Source organism: Ammodytes marinus, assembly GCF_949987685.1.
Source record: "Ammodytes marinus genome assembly, chromosome: 24".
NCBI lineage: Eukaryota > Metazoa > Chordata > Actinopteri > Uranoscopiformes > Ammodytidae > Ammodytes > Ammodytes marinus.
The window spans coordinates 11,962,984-11,982,723 of NC_137228.1; the positions used below are offsets into that span (position 1 = coordinate 11,962,984).

The 19,740-nt window shown below is 36.7% G+C and overlaps 2 protein-coding genes and 2 long non-coding RNA genes across 5 annotated transcripts; 1 reads left to right on the plus strand and 3 right to left on the minus strand.

The window, feature by feature from the left end:
* Nucleotides 1–3,499: 3,499 nt before the first annotated feature.
* LOC307269600 lies at nucleotides 3,500–6,257 on the minus strand. Its single transcript, XR_013845505.1, has 3 exons — nucleotides 6,155–6,257; nucleotides 4,411–4,452; nucleotides 3,500–4,051 (listed from the first exon to the last, which is right to left on the minus strand). It is a non-coding gene; the product is annotated as an uncharacterized lncRNA (long non-coding RNA).
* Nucleotides 6,258–7,095: 838 nt separating this feature from the next.
* On the plus strand, nucleotides 7,096–9,725 carry LOC307270014 (uncharacterized protein). Of its 2 annotated transcripts, XM_080053141.1 has the most exons (5): nucleotides 7,096–7,341; nucleotides 7,765–7,857; nucleotides 8,153–8,233; nucleotides 8,985–9,237; nucleotides 9,459–9,725. In XM_080053141.1, the coding sequence occupies exons 1-4, from the start codon at nucleotides 7,124–7,126 to the stop codon at nucleotides 9,031–9,033; spliced, it is 441 nt and encodes a 146-aa protein (XP_079909267.1). In that variant the 5' UTR covers nucleotides 7,096–7,123; the 3' UTR covers nucleotides 9,034–9,237; nucleotides 9,459–9,725. The 2 variants fall into 2 exon arrangements, 1 of the variants encoding a protein (XP_079909267.1); XR_013845523.1 differs by lacking the exon at nucleotides 8,153–8,233.
* A 294-nt stretch (nucleotides 9,726–10,019) lies between these two features.
* Nucleotides 10,020–11,060, minus strand: LOC307269729. The gene is made up of 2 exons (XR_013845509.1): nucleotides 10,991–11,060; nucleotides 10,020–10,327 (listed from the first exon to the last, which is right to left on the minus strand). It is a non-coding gene; the product is annotated as an uncharacterized lncRNA (long non-coding RNA).
* A 2,980-nt stretch (nucleotides 11,061–14,040) lies between these two features.
* Nucleotides 14,041–15,068, minus strand: s100b (S100 calcium binding protein, beta (neural); the record flags this gene model as incomplete). The annotated part of the gene is made up of 2 exons (XM_080052808.1): nucleotides 14,041–14,190; nucleotides 14,931–15,068. 2 exons carry the CDS (start codon nucleotides 15,066–15,068, stop codon nucleotides 14,041–14,043), a joined length of 288 nt encoding a protein of 95 aa, XP_079908934.1.
* Between the last annotated feature and the right edge of the window lie 4,672 nt (nucleotides 15,069–19,740).

Here is a 19,740-nt window from a genome sequence, read left to right on the forward strand (position 1 = left end):
AACTGGACTCTGGAAAAGAGAAATTACACATCTCCCTGGGGTGAAATTCACAGCACTTTCTATCTCTTTGATTTCTTTCCTCAAAACAATTTAGTTCTCATTATTTCCTTTGGCCGGCGCCGTTAACTCACAACTCACACTGATTTGACAAACGTTGAGTGTGTGAGTCACAGCTGAAAGACGCCCACCTTCGTTTCATTGACGTTTTTTGGATTTTAATGGAACAAAAAACAACTTGAAAAAATCCAAGAATTTCCCTTTGAAGATATACTTTTATGTCTTCACCTGCTCAGTTCCTAATAACGCACACACGCCCACACACGCACACACACACGCACACACACCCCCCCCCCCCCCCCCACACACACACACACACACACACCGCGGTCTCATAAAAACTGTAGAGTTAATCAACCATCACATGGCTTAGTTCAAAAGGTGCTCACTGAGTAAGCTCTAGCTAATACGGACGTCAGCACTTCAGCAGCTGCTCTGTGTCAATTCGATGTGGAATTTACTTTAAGAACCAATTCAAGGTGCTTTTACTTCTTTCCATTTTATTTTTTTACCTATATGTCGAGGCCACGACATTTAAAGCCAAAATAAACTTCAGATAACCTTCAAAACATCCGTTAAAGACATAACGTTCCTGCTCTGCTAATATATTCATGATGAAAAAAAAGACTTTACTCTTAGTTAAATTCTATTGTGAGGCTGCTGTGTGTGTGTGTGTGTGTGTGTGTGTGTGTGCGCATATGTGTATGTTTAGTTTTAAAGGCAGTTCATTAACGAGCCTCACTTGGTTTTAATTTACATGTTTTATTGGCCAATAAACACACGGACACCTTATATTTCCTCACTCAGGCATTGAATTTCTGTGCTGTGTGTGTTTGTGTGTGTGTGTGTGTGTGTGTGTGTGTGTGTGTGTGTGTGTGTGTTTGAATATTTAATGAAGTAACTTGACCCTGTATAGAAACATTTTTCTATATATTTTTATTGATTATGCATATGTTAACCAATTATTATTACCTGTAACAGTTTTCTAGTTCTCTGCTGCGAAGCGTCGTTTTGGTCAAACAGCACCACCAAGCCCACAGGCGGTACTACAACCCAAAACCTTATAACATAGCTTTCTTGCTTTCATGCTTTGAAAAGTTGAAAATTAAACTGATTAGGCTACATTTTCATTTAATGTCCTAGAATTTCCGATTCATTAAATGTATTAATATAGAACTGCCTAAATATGAGTAAATATGACAAATAAAAAACTTTAAAATTAGGGAAACTAACCAAATTTTGGGACACAACTATATTAAAAAAATTTAAATATTATAAAAAAGTGTATATGAGCAAGAACACTTCTCAAATGTGAGTAAAAAAGAACAATCATATGACAAAAAAACAGCTATGATATGAGAAATTATCATAGCCCCCCCCCCACCCATTTATTTTCCATTGCATGCAGTAAATGATTCTGGCCACTAGATAGAGCTGTAGTTCATTGTCCCTATGAGGAAGTGCATTATTCAAGTTAGACTAAAAATAAATGATAACACAAGTTACAAAAAAGTGTGCATTTATTCATACAAAATTGTGAGAGAGTAAAATGTGTACAATTTGTTTGAAACAGTTATTACAACATCTTCGTCTATCTATCTATCTATCTATCTATCTATCTATCTATCTATCTATCTATCTATCTATCTATCTATCTATCTATCTATCTATCTATCTATCTATCTATCTATCTATCTATCTATCTATCTGTCTGTCTGTCTGTCTATCTATCTATCGATCCATCTATCTACAGTGGAGGAAATAAGTATTTGATCCCTCACTGATTTTGTAAGTTTGTCCAGAATCCAGAAGATCACATAAAAAAAAAGATAGAAATTATTTTGCATTTCATTGAGTGAAGTGAAGTGAATCTATCTATCTAACTATGTGGAAAACAATTATTGACCACTTAACTTCTTCATCATCTGATAATGAAAAACATGCATAAGAATCCTCAACGTGGGTTTAGTTAAGGTTGGAAAAAAATCACCATAGAAACCGCCATCTTGGCGTTGACACATTGTTCCTCACAGCTGATTCATAATCTGTTGTTGCTCTGGTTGGTGTGTGTGTGTGTGTGTGTGTGTGTGTGTGTGTGTGTGTGTGTGTGTGTGTGTGTGTGTGTGTGTGTGTGTGTGTGTGTGTGTGTGTGTGTGTGTGTGTGTGTGTGTGTGTGTGTGTAATCTGTTGTTCAACATATTACTGAGAAAGACATAGTGGAAAATCACCACTGAATATTTACCAGCCTCTAGTGAGTTAAGTTTTTGCTCTTTGCTTTGGCTCCGGGACGTTTGTTTCCCCAGTAAAAACTAAATCTAATAATGTTTTTATTTTTTGGACGGGTCTTAGTAGCTGTAAACTTTAAATAGACCAGGTGCAGGGTTTCAACTCACGATTCAGATAATAAAACTGCAATAAACCTCAGAAAGATTTAAAAAAAAAGTGTATTAAAAATTGTTGCTACCTATTCATGCATGAAATATGACGACCTCAGTCACTTTTTCTTACGTGTTTTTATGCCTCTTAAAGCATTAATGAAAATGTGTTTTTTCAAGTGCCTTGATTGAACATATTAGTTTGATGTTTCAACTGAAGTATTTTACATTTAAGGTCCATTAATTGACAAATTATTCGAAAGATATTCCTAATGGGATGTGTTCAAAAGAAATTGTGCAATTTCTAAAGTTTCCAATCCCATGCAAAAACTTCAACCTTTCTCTTGACTCCTTAGCGCCCACTACACCCTGGAGTTTATACTGCATGTGCTACAGATTACTTGAAATGAAAAATATCTCTCTATACAACTTCAGATTTTTTTTTAGAGTTGCAAAGTATTTACAAGTAAAACAATAAAAACACAAACAAGTCACTAATATAATGGAACTAATCAGCACAAACTATTGTTGTTAAACTGCAACTTACAGTACATGCTAAAAACATAGTATGTATGAATAGTAGTTGAGATATACTTGGACATTCTAACAATAATATAACTCCTTAGCTGTTACTTGATATAACCAAATAGTATTTACCTGCAGGGTGTCTTCCTACTATAGAAGCATTGGCAAAATATTCCACATTGATTTAGCATTTATGCTTGACTGTCGACCATCTTGCTTTTGAGTAATAATTGGTGTTGCATTTACATCGGCTGACCAGTGGGTGGCAGTGTATGGAGTGACTATGCTGCATTTGTTTTGGTCTATATACATTTACATACAGACCAATAATACACAAGAGCTGCTCATTAAAATTGGTTTGAGAGAGAAAAAAAAAAGAAAAATCTTTCACAATCATGCGTTTAATGTGTAGCCTTTACATTTCCGTAGAACAATGTCGTAGTGTCATGGATATGCGTGTACCATTTGAAGCTGCTGAAGTCCTCATTACAGTGGCCCCAGGTTTGTCCCTGCCCGGGACGTTCTCTGCAGTTCATCCCCCTCTCTCTCTCTACCCATTCTCACTCAAATCTTGAACTGTCCAAAAAAAGGGTGAATATATATAAAAAAAAAAAGCCAAAAAAAATATTATTTCGGTCTTGGTTCCTTAGGCCTTATTCGTCCTGTTTCAGAGGTTGTAGCCAGGGGTCGCTGCAAGGGATTTGTTTTTATTTCGGGCCCCTTCATGAAAATATACTACATTACATAAGGACCCACCTAGGTCATAGGTTGTTGTAATATATTTCTAGGGCCCCTGTCAGTCACGGGCCCTTAGTATCTTCCTAACTTTTCCCCCTCTTACGGCCATAGATATATATAGAATAGAATAGTGTTCAATATATAGAACAATATAATAGTGTTCTATATATATATCTATGCTTACGGCGCTGCGGGTTGTAGCGCTGCGTCAGAACCAACAGACTCTTCAAACTCGTCCTCGTAGTCGTCGTATTCGTCCGTCTCGTTGGTGACGTACGAGCCTTTGTGTCGAGACAAACACCACAGCAACACGGCCGCAGAGCAGATCACCAGCAGCAGAACGCCGCCAACAATACCTGCAAGATATGTCAAGTCAAGTCAAAGATTTTTATTGTCAGTTCTGATATATGCAAGATATATATCAGAATCGAAATGGTGTTTATCACTGGACCACGGTGCAATAGGAACGATAAAAAAATATAGAGTAGAATAAGATAAACATAACCTAAACAATATTTACATTAGATAAATTCTAAATACTAAGTTGTGCAAAGGAATTTTTTGTACACTATAAAACAGTATGTCTATCTCTTTCTCTCTTTATCTCTCTCTCTCTTTCTCTCTCTGTCTCTCTCTCTCCCTCTCGCTCTCTCTCTCCCCCTCTCCCTCTCTCTCACTCTCCCTCATAATTAAATGTTGGATGTTGAGTTCTCACCTCCAATTAAAATTGGCAAATATCCATCGTCCCCATCGACACCTGAAGAGACAAAAAAAAACTTAAAGCAACATAGAAATACGTTCATGACTTCACCTAGACCAGTCACTTCCTAAGCCATTGATACAAGCAGGTTCTACCGTATGTATTTCTACGTATTTGGTCTGTAATGCTACATACTCAAATAATTTAAAGTCAGATTACAAATTTTACAAATTAAAATAACAATTATAATAAAAGTCAAGAAGTACAATAATTTGAGAATTATAATAAGCCAATGTTAAGGAAAAGGGGTCGGACAGTTTCAGTAATCAAATTACTTTTTTCTTGCATTATAATGTCAGATTTCTTTGACATTTTTTTATTAATGGATTTTTTCCTTTTGCATCATAAACACACAACTTGAAAAAGGAACACACAAACAAAAGACAAAACAAAATAAATAACCAACATGGCGCACTCTACTCTACAGGTTTTTCAAAGACAATGTTTCGACCAAAGGTAAATGGTAGACAAAATAACGTCAGATTTTCTGCTTATAGTACAGAGTTTACACTCATACAGAGCTGCAGGCATGCTCACATTATAGCGTTTAGTTAGGACACTAGTGGGTCAGTATCCAGCCATGCTTGGTACTCAAACACTTCAGTCTATTTTAAAGCATCAGTGACGAGGTGACGGAGGCCACGTTTACACTTAACAGCTCTTTATCCTGCTAACGGTCCAATAAAATATAGATAGATATTTGAAGGTAGAAAGTCTTAAAAAAAAGTTGGAAATAGGGATTTTTTTTCTGAGTCTTTTGGGAGATTTACACACAGCCACGCTACAAACATAAGGTGATCTTATAGAATATTATGTATCGAACTAAAGCCAATAGTTTTTTATTCGCTATTATAATGTAATGAATGAGGTTTTTCTTCCTTCAGTCTTTTCTCAGTCTTCCCTTGGCCCAGCTGTCCTGTTAATCCTAACCCTACATTTTACCATGTGTGATGTCACGCAGCGTGGTATTAGTACTAGGGAGTGTCTTATCAGCTGGCGGAGTGTGTGTGACGCCTCCAGGGTCTGTTGCCGTGGAGATAAGAGCTGACAACACCGATTACCAGCGGGCCCCTCGTTTCAAAAACACACACGGCCCAAGAGGTGTTATAAACAACCTGTCTATGTTGTATTAAAACGCTGTTCAGGCTCTAAATAGGTGCGTCTTACGTTAACACTAGTTTTATATTTTTTATATGCTGATGGCTGGTTCCGAACCTAAGGGGCAGGCACCTCCAAAAGGCCACTAGATCAATTTCAAGGGGTCCAGTTCTAATAGGCTACAATAATCTGCTTGTAATTAAGGCAAGAGCACGGTCAATTTTGAGATTTGTGTCTATTTTGCTTACATAACATGTCTTCTTTTATACTAGTATAAATCAAAGGTCCAAAATGTACATTCAGGTGTTTATCTGACTAAACCTTGTCTGTTTGCGTCTATATATTTCTCCTATACAACCATCTTTAACGGCCAGAAGTCTAAATTCAAAGTTTCTTAACAAAGTGTAATTTTCCATTTCTTTCTGACGTATTTGAACTCCTTATTCTTTGTGCATATTATTTTAAACATGATCACGTGGGAGCACTCGTGGCGCCACTTCAACTCTGTCTCTTCAAATCTGTCTAATAAAGCAAAAATGCCAAAAAGAAATCTTAAAAAAATAAAGAAAACATGTTGACGCTGATGGGCGCATGTACAAACCCCCAAAGATCTCAGGAATAAGAGAAGGAGGAAACTTCAGGGCTGGTGGCAGTGTCACACTGCTGGGGCCGGGAGTATCCGGATAAACGTGCGTGGGGAAGTCTTCCTACAGAAGAAATGAAGCGATATATGGAGTATTATTTCATCAAATATGCATAGAGATTTGATGCAGAATTTGCCTTTTTTTTACACCTCTAATGTAAACAAGGAATTAAAGGTTTTTCTAGAGTTTTTCAGGGGACCTTCTTCTTAAAGCTATAGTGCGTAACTTTTTTGTATAAATGAATGTTGGTTACTTTCAGCAGAAGGTTTAAAATCCATGCACCATCACTGAAGGCTTTACCTCAAGTAGATGCACCGACAGTGTTGTTGTAATCACTCAGAATTCCTCATGGGGGCAAAAGAAGTTACGCAATATAGCTTTAAAATTATTAAAAGACAATTGACTGGAAACAACATTGGTTTAACTAAAAGCTGCTTTGAAGATAAGTTCAGAAAAGTTTGTAGGATTTTTAAATGGGGCAAATTTGACTGAATTGCACTGTAGTTTTCTGTGATAAATCTTGCAAGAACAACGAAAAATAGTCTTTTAAAGGATATCAGTTTCTCACACACTGTATTGTCCAAACCATCTCTGAACTACAGACCCTTAAAGCTATTCTTACCTTTGTAAGGTTTTTACACTTATTTTAAATGACTTTAAAATGGTATAAATAAGGTTTTTACACTCTAAAATGCATGGTAGACCCACCAGGAATAAAAAGAAACAATTATTTCAGTCTCATAATATTAGGTGAAAACTACAACCAATCAAATCGTTCGGACCGAACGATTTGATTGGCCGACAGACCTGTCTGTTTCCCCTGCTTCTGTATGGCGCATTCTGCGCGCGTCATCAAGGCGCGTCCTCAGGTAGAGGGTTTGTTTTGATTCTACGGCAGGGCAGACAGTAGCGAGTAGCGACTGAACATGGAAGACCAAAGTGGATCACGGCGTACTGAACCAGCCGCTCCGAAGGAAAAAACGACAAGTTTAGCAGAAAAGGCCACAAGAAAGAAGGAGCTTGATGCTGCAAGAGGAAAAACTCGGATAAACATCGGGTCTGCTTTTGTGAAATGGAGGGAACTTATGAAGCAGCAGCCCGAGCTAACAACGGACGAAATGGTGGCGGAGTTCGTGCTGGAAAGGTATTTTTTATTTTGCATAACCTAACCTACAACCTCATATAACCTTACGATTGACCATTTGTTGCAGCCACTTACCGGGATCACGTATAGCATAATGCTAACGGACCTACCGTTAGCTCCAGCTAATGAGGCAGTTTGCTCGGGAAATAAAGACATATTCTCCGCTTACAGTCTTCCTCACCGTTTCACACAGCACTAGTGTGCTTTAAATTGTTTTGGCTCATTGACACACACCGAAGGCAGCAGTTAGCAGGGTGCTAACTGTCCATGTGTGTAAATCATAGTAGGCTACGTGATATCATATCCGTGTTTGTCGCTGTTTCCATGTTCAGTACGCACAGTTTATCATAATTTAACTTTCTGCTACAACCCGCCAACTCACGTTAATATTTGTGTGTGTGTGTGTGTGTGTTTGTGTTTTAGTTACGGAAATACAACGTCGACGCCAATAAGACGTGGTTTTAAGAGGCCTCCTCCGCCAGCATTGTCCACCATTGCAGAATCAATTTCAGAACGGTAAGCCTTGTTTGTTAATGTTATCGTCTGCCCATCAACTTGGATCACACATGTTTTTTTGTTTTGCGATGATGACGTGAACAAGTAAATTGTTAAAAGTGATACGTTATTGGTGTGTAATCAAGCCTAGAGCTTATGCTAAACAGTTTCCCTACCCCCATCAGAACATGAGAAATGTAACTGATGTTTCCAGAACACTATAAATCATCTCTACTCATGTGCTGTGTGGTAACAACAGCAACGTATCTAATGTTGTGAAAAATGCCCATTATTTTTTTCCGGTATACATCTGTAGAGAGGAGAATTTCTCTGTTCATGGAGTGGAGGCTTTGCACAGCTGCTCACCAGAGACCTCACTTCACACAATACAAACAAGGTACAGTTATCAAATGTTTAAAAATAACATCTTTTTAAAGTGAACAGACATTTTATTCACTCATCCAAACTTAGAATTACGTAACACTGACTTCTCTTTCTGATTTCCTAAATGCAGTGTTACATCAGCACATTGTCACCCCACCTTCACTCCCCCCCCCCCCCCCATATACTCAGCACTCCTTTCAATCTAATGAAAGCTTATTCTATAGCTTCCAGACAGGCGACGCCTTGTCTATTGTCTTGTGTCTTATGCGTTGACCCCTCCCCACCTGTTGAGTCAATCACTTCCCTTTCAGAAAGTCTGAGCCTTTCCCCCTTCATGCCAATCAGACACACTGCATGTTGTTTACTGGGTCGAGAACTGAATGCTTTGATTATAACTGTAATATAAGTAACAGTATAAAGTAGGAACATGTGGAGTATTCAATTTTCATTTTACAGCACTTCATGCTGCACTCTAAAAAGTCAGTAGACCGCTGACAGGGCCTACCACCTCATGTCATAATGAATTTTTATTCACCACTGGGTGTGACATAGTTGTTGAGGGTACAATGACAATGAGTTTAAGTCTGAAGTCTGTTTGAACATTTATTATTAGAGGAATTCAAAATACACACTATATAATACTATGTTGTTCCTTGATAGTCTATATATCTTTTGATTATTCTCCTTATAAAGTGAAACCCATCTAATATCAACTTACCACATTTTTATTTGTTAGTAACAGTACTTTTTGTGTCCTCTGTCAGCTACCACAAAATGTTCAACAAAAAAGCGGTGGCTACTGTCTGTACATAAAGAAGGCCAAGAAGAGTTATGAGTACATAAAAGACCTCCAGTGTGCCATCATATGCTGCAAGTTGGACCGGTTGGCGGCAGGGAAGGGCATGCCTCGGAAAAGAACGATGAGACCAGATGACCCCCGACGACTTGGGACTCTCAGTGGTGTCCCTGCACCATTAACGGAACAAATATTGGAGACTCAACGCAGCAGAGGTCGTGGTGAGTCGACATGTGATTGACACCTACTGTTTTTTGTAATAACATCTCTCATTGGAGAAGGAGCATAACTTCTCCTTATACTGTATGTAACCTGTTAGATTATAAGTGTCCATAAACGCATTATCGGTAGAAGATAAAGTTAAATCTTTTCAGCTGGCTAGTAACCTGACTTTGCAATTTTGTCCAATGTTACATTTTGATTTTTATTACTCTCTGTCAAGGTGAACCACTCCCGCAAAAGTAGAAGACAACCCGCACCAACCAGGGCTTGTCCTGGCATCAAACCTGTCGTCTTGTCTGGAAGGATAACCGGAGAACTCTGGATCTAAAGCAATATTTTCAAAGTTTTGCCTTATGTCATTGGTTTCCATAATGTACGATATTTGTCTTTGGGATCACTGAATTCCCTCGGTAACATAAGAAAACATTAAAACATTAAAATCAAATTGATTCTGAAGTTCATACAGAATACGTGGAGAAATTAAACTAAGGGGCATTCTGTAAGCATTCAGTTGAAATTCAAAGAATACACTTCCTGTGCTGACATCAAGGGAAAATAAATATTATAATATTAAGATTTTCTGCACATCAGATGTAATGGTGGGAACGAAGCGCAGGAGCAGCAATAAGTCGTGTGTGATGTTCTGCATAGTGTAACCAAAGCATAAGAAAAACATGATGTAAGAAAATGGCAGTTTGACATTTTTAAACTGTATTGACTTGAATTGACTATAAATGAAATTTCAAAGATGTAAATCAACACAACAGAGTAAACGCATGTATTTTTAATTTAAAAATATGGGTCAATAACTATGACAAATATACAGTAATAAGACTGTACTATGTACATAATTCACAGGGCAGGGTACACTGTTGGCCTGATGTATTTTTTTTTTTTTTTTGCGTTGTGGAAAACCACGGCCCCTGCCTTTCATTCCCCTGCCATGGCTTCCTCTGCCTCCACTTTCAATCCTTGCTTTCTTCCTCCTACTTGAGGTGCCTTTGCCTGGAGAATCATCATCATCTCAATATCATCATCTCCCTCTGTGAAAACTTCAAGGCTGTAGTCAGGATCTACTGCACTGTCGTCCTAGAAGCACCAACATGTAAAAACAAAGACAGAAAATGTTTTACTTTATAAGAATATCAGGGTGAAGATAGAGACATAGGAACACTTTCTGAAAATACATGTTTTGCATATATTCATTGTTTTACTATAACTCATATCTCTGTGAAATTATGCTTATGAAGCTAAAATTCTAGATCAAAAGCATAGCAAAATGTGTTTCCAATGTCTCTGCCAAGTTTGAATATTATGTAGCCTAGTGAGGCAGAGCAAAATCACAACAACAACACACTGTATTTATAGCTTTGTATTATTTGGCTGCTGGTTATATAGGTTTTTGTCATACGGGAATAATAGTGGTAGTGTTGTATTCAGCTGGAGCTAGCTTTCATATTGGTGAATAGAGCATCGGAGCATTAGAAATAGAAGCTTCAAGCTTTCGACATTGAAGCATAGTGTTTTGAACAGTAATAAAGTTAACCACGCGCTAGCCGTTAGCAGACAAAACCGTAACCGACGTTACACTGAAAACAGAACAGCTGAGACCGCTTTATTAGATAACATTAGCGTGTTTGCAAAAAAAATGTAGCCTATGATAACTAAAAAAATAAAGCAAGTAAATAGTGCACTGCATAACAACCATAGAACTGAAAAATATATATGTGTAGGCTTATGTATATAACTTACCGGTGCTTCTGAATCGGAATCCATTGCTTTGGTAAACAAAACTCACGTGCTTGCTCCGGGGCACTTGTTGTATGTCTGCCTGTGTAAATAAAGTTTTTTCAAAACAACACCGGGGATGGGAATGACGTGGACCAATAGGGGAATGAGGGGGTGGGGCATTGGAGGAAGGCGGGATATTTTGAATGTGCTGTAATTCTCAAATTCAGGAAAGGTAAGAATCGCTTTAAGGTCATTTTAATTGTGTTTTTACACAAACTTCCATACACATAACGATGTTTATACAGCAAAAAAAAAGTTAAAAAACTTACCTCTTCATGCATGATTTTGCGAGCAGCTCTTCATATACCAAGAACAAGAACAAGAAGAAACACACACACACACACACACACACACACACACACTGATGGGTGTGGTGTCGGTCCCTAGGGTTGAGATATGTTCCCCTTTCGGCCAATGGCGAGGCTGACTCCACCTCTATGATGCTAAACAGTCTGCAGATGTCTGAAACTGTGCAGCTGACAACGCCTCTTACATCATCCCTTTTCATTATCTCACCTTCTGCCTGTTTATTACTGTAGAAGTTCACTGCAGACTGCAGAGTTACAGTAAATCCTCTGTTTGTAGTTTTTTACTACGTTTCCCACAACGCAAAGTGTCAAACTAATTGTTTGAATATGCGGTTGTTTTTAAGATAGATTTCTTCTTTCTCTCTCTGGCCGTGTTCCAACACTGAGGTCGCCTCATTCCCAAAGGACTTGACGCCCAAAAAGTATTCACATCATTAATGTAAAAAGTACTCTAACACAATACTGGGAAAATACTCTGTTACAAACAGAATTCTTGGTTTATTCTTGTGCAAGTCGGACAGTTTCTTACACATGCTGTGACCTTTCCCCTGGTGTTGCTCACATATTTGAGTCGGACACAGGAGACCAGAACAGTTTCTTTAGTAAAAAAACAAAAAACTTCCCTGTCAAAACGCTCTGTTACAAGTGACAGTAATGCATGGAAAAGAACAAGTTTGTAGGTATAATGAGAAAAATTGCTTTAGTATGTAGTATAGTAAAGATAAAAAAAATTCACGTGCTCGCTGGACGGTCCAATTTCAGTGTATTCATGCACTTTAAGTCTTGTGTGTGTGTGTGTGTGTGTCAGTGTGTGTGTTTTTCCTATTTTACAAATGTATTATTTGATTTTCTGCCCTACGAAAAAAAACACTCAGTCACATTTTGATAATTTAATAAATTTTTCCATCACAGACATTCAAACAATCCGGTGGTCAACATTTCAAAAACACACATCGATACGCCGACTCTTCCTCCAACAGTTTTGATAAAGATTTTTAAACCTATTGTATGTTTTCTTTGCATGCTGAGAAGAGCTACACATAGTTAAACTAGATTTCATTATTATCACATGTTTTGAATTGTATTTTTTGTTTTGTTTTAACTACCGACAGCAGCGGCTCCTAAATCCTAACATTTTATGATTATTTTACAAGCTGGCTAGTTTCAAATAATTGTCGATTATTTGTTTACGAACTACCTTAATATTATGAGGTAAAAATAATTGCCAAAAACTGCTTCTATACATGAAATAAACTAAAGAAAAGCTAAACAACTTATCAGCAAATTAAAAAGAAACATCAAATAAATGCAAAATATAGAATAAAGAAATTTACTAGCAACATCCAAAAATCTACCAGCCAGATTTTCATTTAGCAAAATAACTGCAAACTAGATTAAAATTGTTTTTGATTTTGGCTTCCAAAGTTGCTTCTAGATAAGGCAAAACTCATCAGCCATTTTGGAACTTTTAGTAGCCAATCAAATTGCTTTTTAAATGTCTCCCCCACTTGCAAGTCACTCACAATATTTGATAGTCAAAAGATGTGTCTAACAAAGGTGCCTTTAGTTAAGTTGATGGTTTGAGTGCCAAAAGTGGCGACTTGATTTGACGAAAAATAGCCACAAATGAAATATACTAGCCAACAATCTTTTAAACAACAATCTTCCTCCAAATTATTATGATGTTTATTGTCGACAAACTTACCATTGTCATTTTTACCACTTTACCGACCCTTTAGACTTTCGATACAAGAACTATTAATTATAGATTGCTCATTTTATGAACTTGTTAGCCTAACTTGGTTGCCAAACTCCAAAATACACATTTTCAGCTTGGAAATTCTGCTGGTGGCTCCTGAATAGCACAGAAATTGCGCCAACTTCTGCAACCAACTTGGGCTTTGAAAATTATTTTAAAGGTGCAGTATGTACAAATGTTTATTTTGGCATAATCTAATGATAACATTCTAGATTGCAACACTTTATTTCTAATCATTCATTTACAGAAGCTACGGTGGCCTTCAAGGACAAGAAGCTAGTTACTAAAGATGGCATGATCCACCACTGCCTCAAGTCTTTCCACAATATCAAGTGATGAGGTGAAGATGTATTTAGTTATTTATTCCATAACAGTTCTTCTTCCTCTTCCAACAGGTGCATTTCCCCAGGACGCCCACTTTATATAAAAATGTTTAAGGGCATTAAGTTTGTCCATCCTGTGCTACTGTAGAAACATGGCGGCCTCAGCGCCCCGCTCCTATGTAGCTATAAAAAGGCTCAATCTAAGGTCTAAGGTCCTCTACTTTTATTTTTAATCAATTATACACTAATTTAAACATAATTAAGAATATTAGATTCCATTTCTACCTAAGTCTGTTCTGACTGGAAATGCCAATTCCACACACTGCACCTTTAGAAATCAGTAACAAATAAGTAGCCACACCACAATCTCTTAACCTTAATTTAAAAGACCTTACAAGCCATCTCTATACTTAAAATATATTTGAATATGAAAAAGGAATTTAAAATTAAGGTTTATTTGAGCTGAAGTAACTAATACACCGGACTGTTTTCTAGCCACCAGCCAAACTTAACCAATAACATTTTAGCTCTTGGGACTTTTTTTTTTCCTTTTTCTTCTTCGTCTGTATAATTTACTATAGCTTTCTCCCCCTTTCTTCTTCTACTTCTTCTTCTCCCCTTTTATTCGTCCTCAGGCTCAAAGAAGAACTCATGGCAAATGATGGTAACCGTGGAGATGAATGTCATGAACTCCATGAAGTCGCACTCGGAGTCTCCGTCTGTGTCCAAACTCTCCATCAAGCTGTCAAGAGCGGCCTGGTCTTTCACATGCTGAAAAGGGTTCTCATAAGGTCAGTATCTAGGAGGGTACATAGGCCTAATAATAGTAAGTAATAATGATACTGTAATTAAAAAATGTATGTATATATAATAATATAGGCTTAAATAATAATTTAAAAAAGTTTTATTTGTAGAGCACCTTTTTCAAAATTCACTTTACGAAATGCAGAAATGTAAAAAAACAAAACATACGTCTTCACAATATAAAGTTAGTATAGGTTTAAAAAGTATTGGTATATATTGATGTGCAAAATTAACAAATACAATGTAAGAAAAGGCAAGAATATAAGAGAAAGCCTTAAAATATGCTCTTTCTCAATTAAAGTGTGGCCTGGTCTTTTACGTGCTGCAAAAGTTCACATCAGGTCACGATGTAAGCTGGTACATAGGCCAAAGTACAATATTTGCCTCTGAAATGACATAGAGCTCCGGAAAAATTAAGAGACCAGTCTGGGTTTTTCTGAAATCTTTATCTCTACATAACTTATTGAAAATGCTCTGACAAAAAATGTATTGGAATTTGGTAAAAATGTTGTAGTTTGTAATGTCAGTAGTTTATATTATAAAACCAAAATTTTCATTCTATTCAAACATATGCCTATAAATAGTAAAACGAGAGACACTGAACATTTGGAGTGGTCTCTTAATTTTTTCCAGAGCTGTATATAGTAGTGTAAAATGGAAATATTAAAGTAAATTAGCCTACAAGTAACAAGATTTTTTCATCTCACCCCCATGAGTTCAGGCATTTCGTCGTTAAGCAAATCCTTCAGTTCACTTTTCTTCAGTTTGTGTTTGTGTCCTTCTCTCTCAGAGTATTTCTGAAACACTTCGATAATTGTCCCGATGGAGGTCTCCAGGGCTGTCATTGTCAACTGCTGACTTTTAAACCTTTTCACCTTTAAAGAAATATGAAATAGTAGCAATAAGAACTTACACTTGAAGTGATTTATATACTGTAAAAAAAAAGTCTCAAAAATAAAGTTCTAGAGAAATGTTTTTAACTTGGTTAGTGGTAGAATATTATATATTTTTTAAATAATTTCTATAAATAATAAAAGGTTAAAAGTGTTTAAAATTGTAAAGATTTTACCTTGAAAATCTATACAAATTAATAGACTAAAAATAATCTCCGAATGTGCATTTAACCAGCATGACGGTACAAAAAAGTGCTGCATTAAACTAAACTAAAACAACCAAAGTTGAACAAAGTGCTTAACAATTTCAAACAATTGCAGAAAGCAACATAGTGACATAAGTGAGATAACAGATTATATTAACAAATATACAATGTAATATACAATATAAGAATAAAAACACTTAATTTGCAAAAAAAACACAAATACATAGATACAGAGCACAACCCGTAGCTGACACTATTGATAACTGTAAATTGCCATATCGTTGCAAGTCTTTAAACCATTATTTTAATGGAGGAAATGAAATGAACTATTTATATTGTTGCTAAGCATGGTAGCATGGCTCAAAAAGAAGAAGAACTACTCTTTTAGTATTTTGAATTTTTTTCTGACTTCAATTTTTTCAACACAGAAATAGAAATTAAATTAAAAAATTAATTTACGAGCTTACCTCAGTGATAGTTCAGACAGGAGTTTTTGTGTTGTGGGTTGAGAGAGAATTGGGGCTGGGGATGGACAGCAGGCTTTATACAGGCTGCTGTGTGTGTGTGTGTGTGTGTGTGTGTGTGTGTGTGTGTGTGTGTGTGTGTGTGTGTGTGTGTGTGTGTGTGTGTGTGTGTGTGTGTGTGTGTGTGTGTTTTGGTGCTGCTGTGTGTGGGTGCAGCACTGAGATCATTGCAAACTGTCAATCAAACTTCTGGCCAATCGTATGCGTCCACCTCCCCTCACTCCACTAACCAGCGCTAACCGGCACTGATGGGCATTTCTGAACTCTGAATGTCAGTGTACAAGACATTTTACATTGCTCTCATTAAAGGTGCTCCGAGGAACTTTTAATTTGTGTTAATTCTAGCCCCCCCCCCCCCCCCCCCCCCCCTTTGGACAAAAGTGGTAGTGTTTTTACTGCCCCAGCTGTTGTTCCTTAGTGAGCGTACCCATGACAAAGGCATTGAGAAAAACTATATACAAATAGCATTCTTTGCACTAATGGGCTTGTTTGCGGTTACATGTAATTTATGATCATCAGAGGAAAAATGTAATATCTAAAAGTTCCTCGTAGCTACTATAGTGCTTAACTTTTTCATATAAATGAATGTCGGTTACATTCAAGCCATCGCCAAATGAGTTGACACAAAGTTGATGAAGCCTATCAGCTCCACAAAACTCTATGGCAGCGTTTACAAACTGGTGTAGCCCCCCGACACTGGTGCAGGAGCTCAGAAAGATCCCAAGAAGTGAAGAAACCCAAGATTTTCATTGTTGTTTTGATTCATCTTACTTCATAGATCTAGTATGTAATGGTGAATGACATATTACTTCGTAAACTGTGGCTTCAAAAGTGGACTAGCCATTTACCACAATGACTAGCAAATTAAACATGTTGGCAAATTAATCCTAAAATAGGGTCTTAAATCAGAAGCCATTTTCAAACTTTTACTAGACAATTGAATCTTTTTTAAACAACTTACCAATCTATAACAGTCGATCAGATTTTTTAAAAAATAAAGATTTCTGAACAGTTGGTCAATGACTAAAAGCCAAGATTTTTCCGAACTTACCAGCAAATTAATCGTGTATAACTTGCAGACAAATTTACCGAACAAATTTAAGGAAATACATTCATCTAAATCAGTTTATTCGGCCAAAAAGTTTGCTCATAAATCATAATTTTTTAATGTAACTTTTCATATTGTTGAAACCTTTCCAATAGTCACCAAACTGATTAAGATTAAGTATCAATGGACAGACAAAGAGCCAAACACATTGTCTATCATATATCTCTCGGTTGAGTTCGCAGAGTTTTTGCTCCAATACAAAGGCTGGTTTCAGAGGAAGCGAATGGCCCTGCATGTTAATGAAGACATTTCTTTTCACTGGTGAAGTTTGGCCAGACGTGTGCCCTAATGCAGCCTAAAAAACAGCTCACAAACACTTTTAGACGCCCCAGGCTTGATAGGCAAGGGGTGGGCATGAGACAGTGCCAGGGGGTTGACTCCAAAATGTTGTAAACAAACTGGTTTACGGGAAAATATAAGTGAAAGTCCAGTGAGGATTATAAAACAGAGTTATCAGAATATGCAGGATACTTGATAGCTTTTATATGTTTTTAGCTTGTAAGTAGCAGTAAGAAATACACCGATTTTGGATTCAAAACGGTTGCTAACACCTGTGCAACAAGTGGTTATCAAATTTACATTCTACTGTGTGACATTATATAAAAAAATGTCATAGCTGTCTTTAAATAAAACAAACAAACATCCCATACAAGGTTAGATTTAAAAGGGTTAATCAATATGTTGCTGTTACAGGTCATTTATCATCATCAGAGGAAACATTAGACTGTTTCACAAAAATGTAAAAGTTCATCGTAGTCAATATATCCGTCCATACAGTTGTTATTATTACTCTTGCCTTTGTATCAGTGATGTAGCCTAACTGAATTTATAGAATTTTATTTGCGGAATATTTTAACTGTAACATCAGGTAAAAGTGGTGAATTTTATGTCAATATGAATATACTCAACAATGTGCTGAATTCTTCCCAAAGGTACACACACACACACACACACACACACACACACACACACACACACGCACACGCGCGCGCGCGCACACACACACACACACACACACACGCACACACCAAAGGCTTTTACTCCGGCAGTGGCCTCTGTGACCTGCGAATACAGAGACGTTTATAGCATGATAAACTGTGTCTTTGTGCGATTGTGGATTTACTCTCCTCACGCGGACCGTAACACACAAACGCATTGTTCAAGTCACAACACTGAAAACACTGTCTCGAAAAACGTTCCGAACTGGCCTGTCACTAAACTCTTTGACTCATGCTACTGCTTTAATGCACTATCACAAACATATTTTAGTAGATAGATGAGTGAATATACATTATGACTAATGGGTTTCACTCAAAAGGGCATATTTTCATGTAAAAGCAAAGTGTTTATTGAGTTTTTGTGGTTCATATGATTTCTTTGTCAATTTTTATGTTTACTCTCAATTTTTAGCACCAAACATTGACAATATGATGAGCCTGCACACATGTTTGGGGGATAGCTCAGTAAATCTAGGCTACATGTTGAATAAATATTTCATAATTGTGACTTAAAAAGTAGATTTTTTTTAAGTGGATTATCTCACAGTCATAACTTCAGCCAGAATTTGACTTTGTATTTCATAATTGTGAGATAGGCCCAAAATAGGCCTAAATATTTGAACTCATGTGAGGCCTAGGCTATATTAGGCTACACTTAATTATGAATCATCTGGCCACTTAAATGACCTATGAAGGTAAAATGATCTCAGTTTTTTTCGTGGATTAATTAATTTAGTTTGTTTATTTTTTTTATTGTTGAATACTTGTTGTTAAAATATTCAAATTTAACAAAACAAAAGTCACAGAACCCGCTGCTCTGTTGTGACTCTTTTGAGCATTCTGTTTCCACGGAGACGGCGTCCTCAAACGAACCGAGGCGTTCCAGCCAAATCCCCTGGGCTGAGCCGTAACCGTGGATACCGGTCAGCAACCCGCACACACACACACACACACACACACACACACACACACACACACACACACACACACACACACACACACACGCACACACATACTTGGGGAGCTGGAAAAGGTTTGCATGCTGAGTCATCATCTGGCATGAGAGATAACATCATGAAACTTTGCCAGTTAAATCCTAGCCCTATTCACATTGAAACAATAATTTTTTTGTATAATAATTTATTTTTCAAAAATGTTGAAGAAATATATAAATGTGTCAGATCTGTCAATTGTTTTCTCTCTGTGGGAAGATAACTGTAAAGTTTGTACTTGTAATTCCCACTACTGGCCACTAGATGGAAGCAATTTGCCACACACACATTATAACGTGATTTGATTAAAAAGTACAGTAGGCTATAAAAAAGTAGCCTATAAATATTTTAATGGATTTTCTTTGAAAATGTGCTTATTTTTGAGGGGTTTCAGTCTTATTAAAGGGATATAAAGACTAAAAAGTCTATAAAGTGACCACTGACTACACATATTATCTTAAAAATTCAAGAATTATTTAAATGTACCATAAAACTCAATAAATCAGTGTTAATACAGAATATGCTATATCTAATATTAACCACGAATTAGCATTTATTAGGTGAAAATGTACATAAATTGACACACTAAATATGTGTTTTTTAGTCTTAACAAGTTACAAATATTTAGTTTTTTTTACAAATTGAGCCAAATAAGGTGTAATTTCTTCATTTGTGTCCTTTTCATATTGTTATAGTTCCATATTTTCATCACAAGGGGGCAGTATAGTAACCTCAAACATCAGGGTCAAAAGGGCATTGGTTACATTTTTTAAAATCTTTTAAAAATACTTGGTTG

Bases quoted from the DNA above. Each gene is read 5' to 3' on its own strand.
- LOC307270014 (XM_080053141.1), top strand. From the start codon at position 7,124: ATGGAAGACCAAAGTGGATCACGGCGTACTGAACCAGCCGCTCCGAAG. The intron at 7,858-8,152 runs GTAAGCCTTGTT...ATACATCTGTAG, and splicing joins GCAGAATCAATTTCAGAACG to AGAGGAGAATTTCTCTGTTC. The intron at 8,234-8,984 runs GTACAGTTATCA...GTCCTCTGTCAG, and splicing joins CTTCACACAATACAAACAAG to CTACCACAAAATGTTCAACA.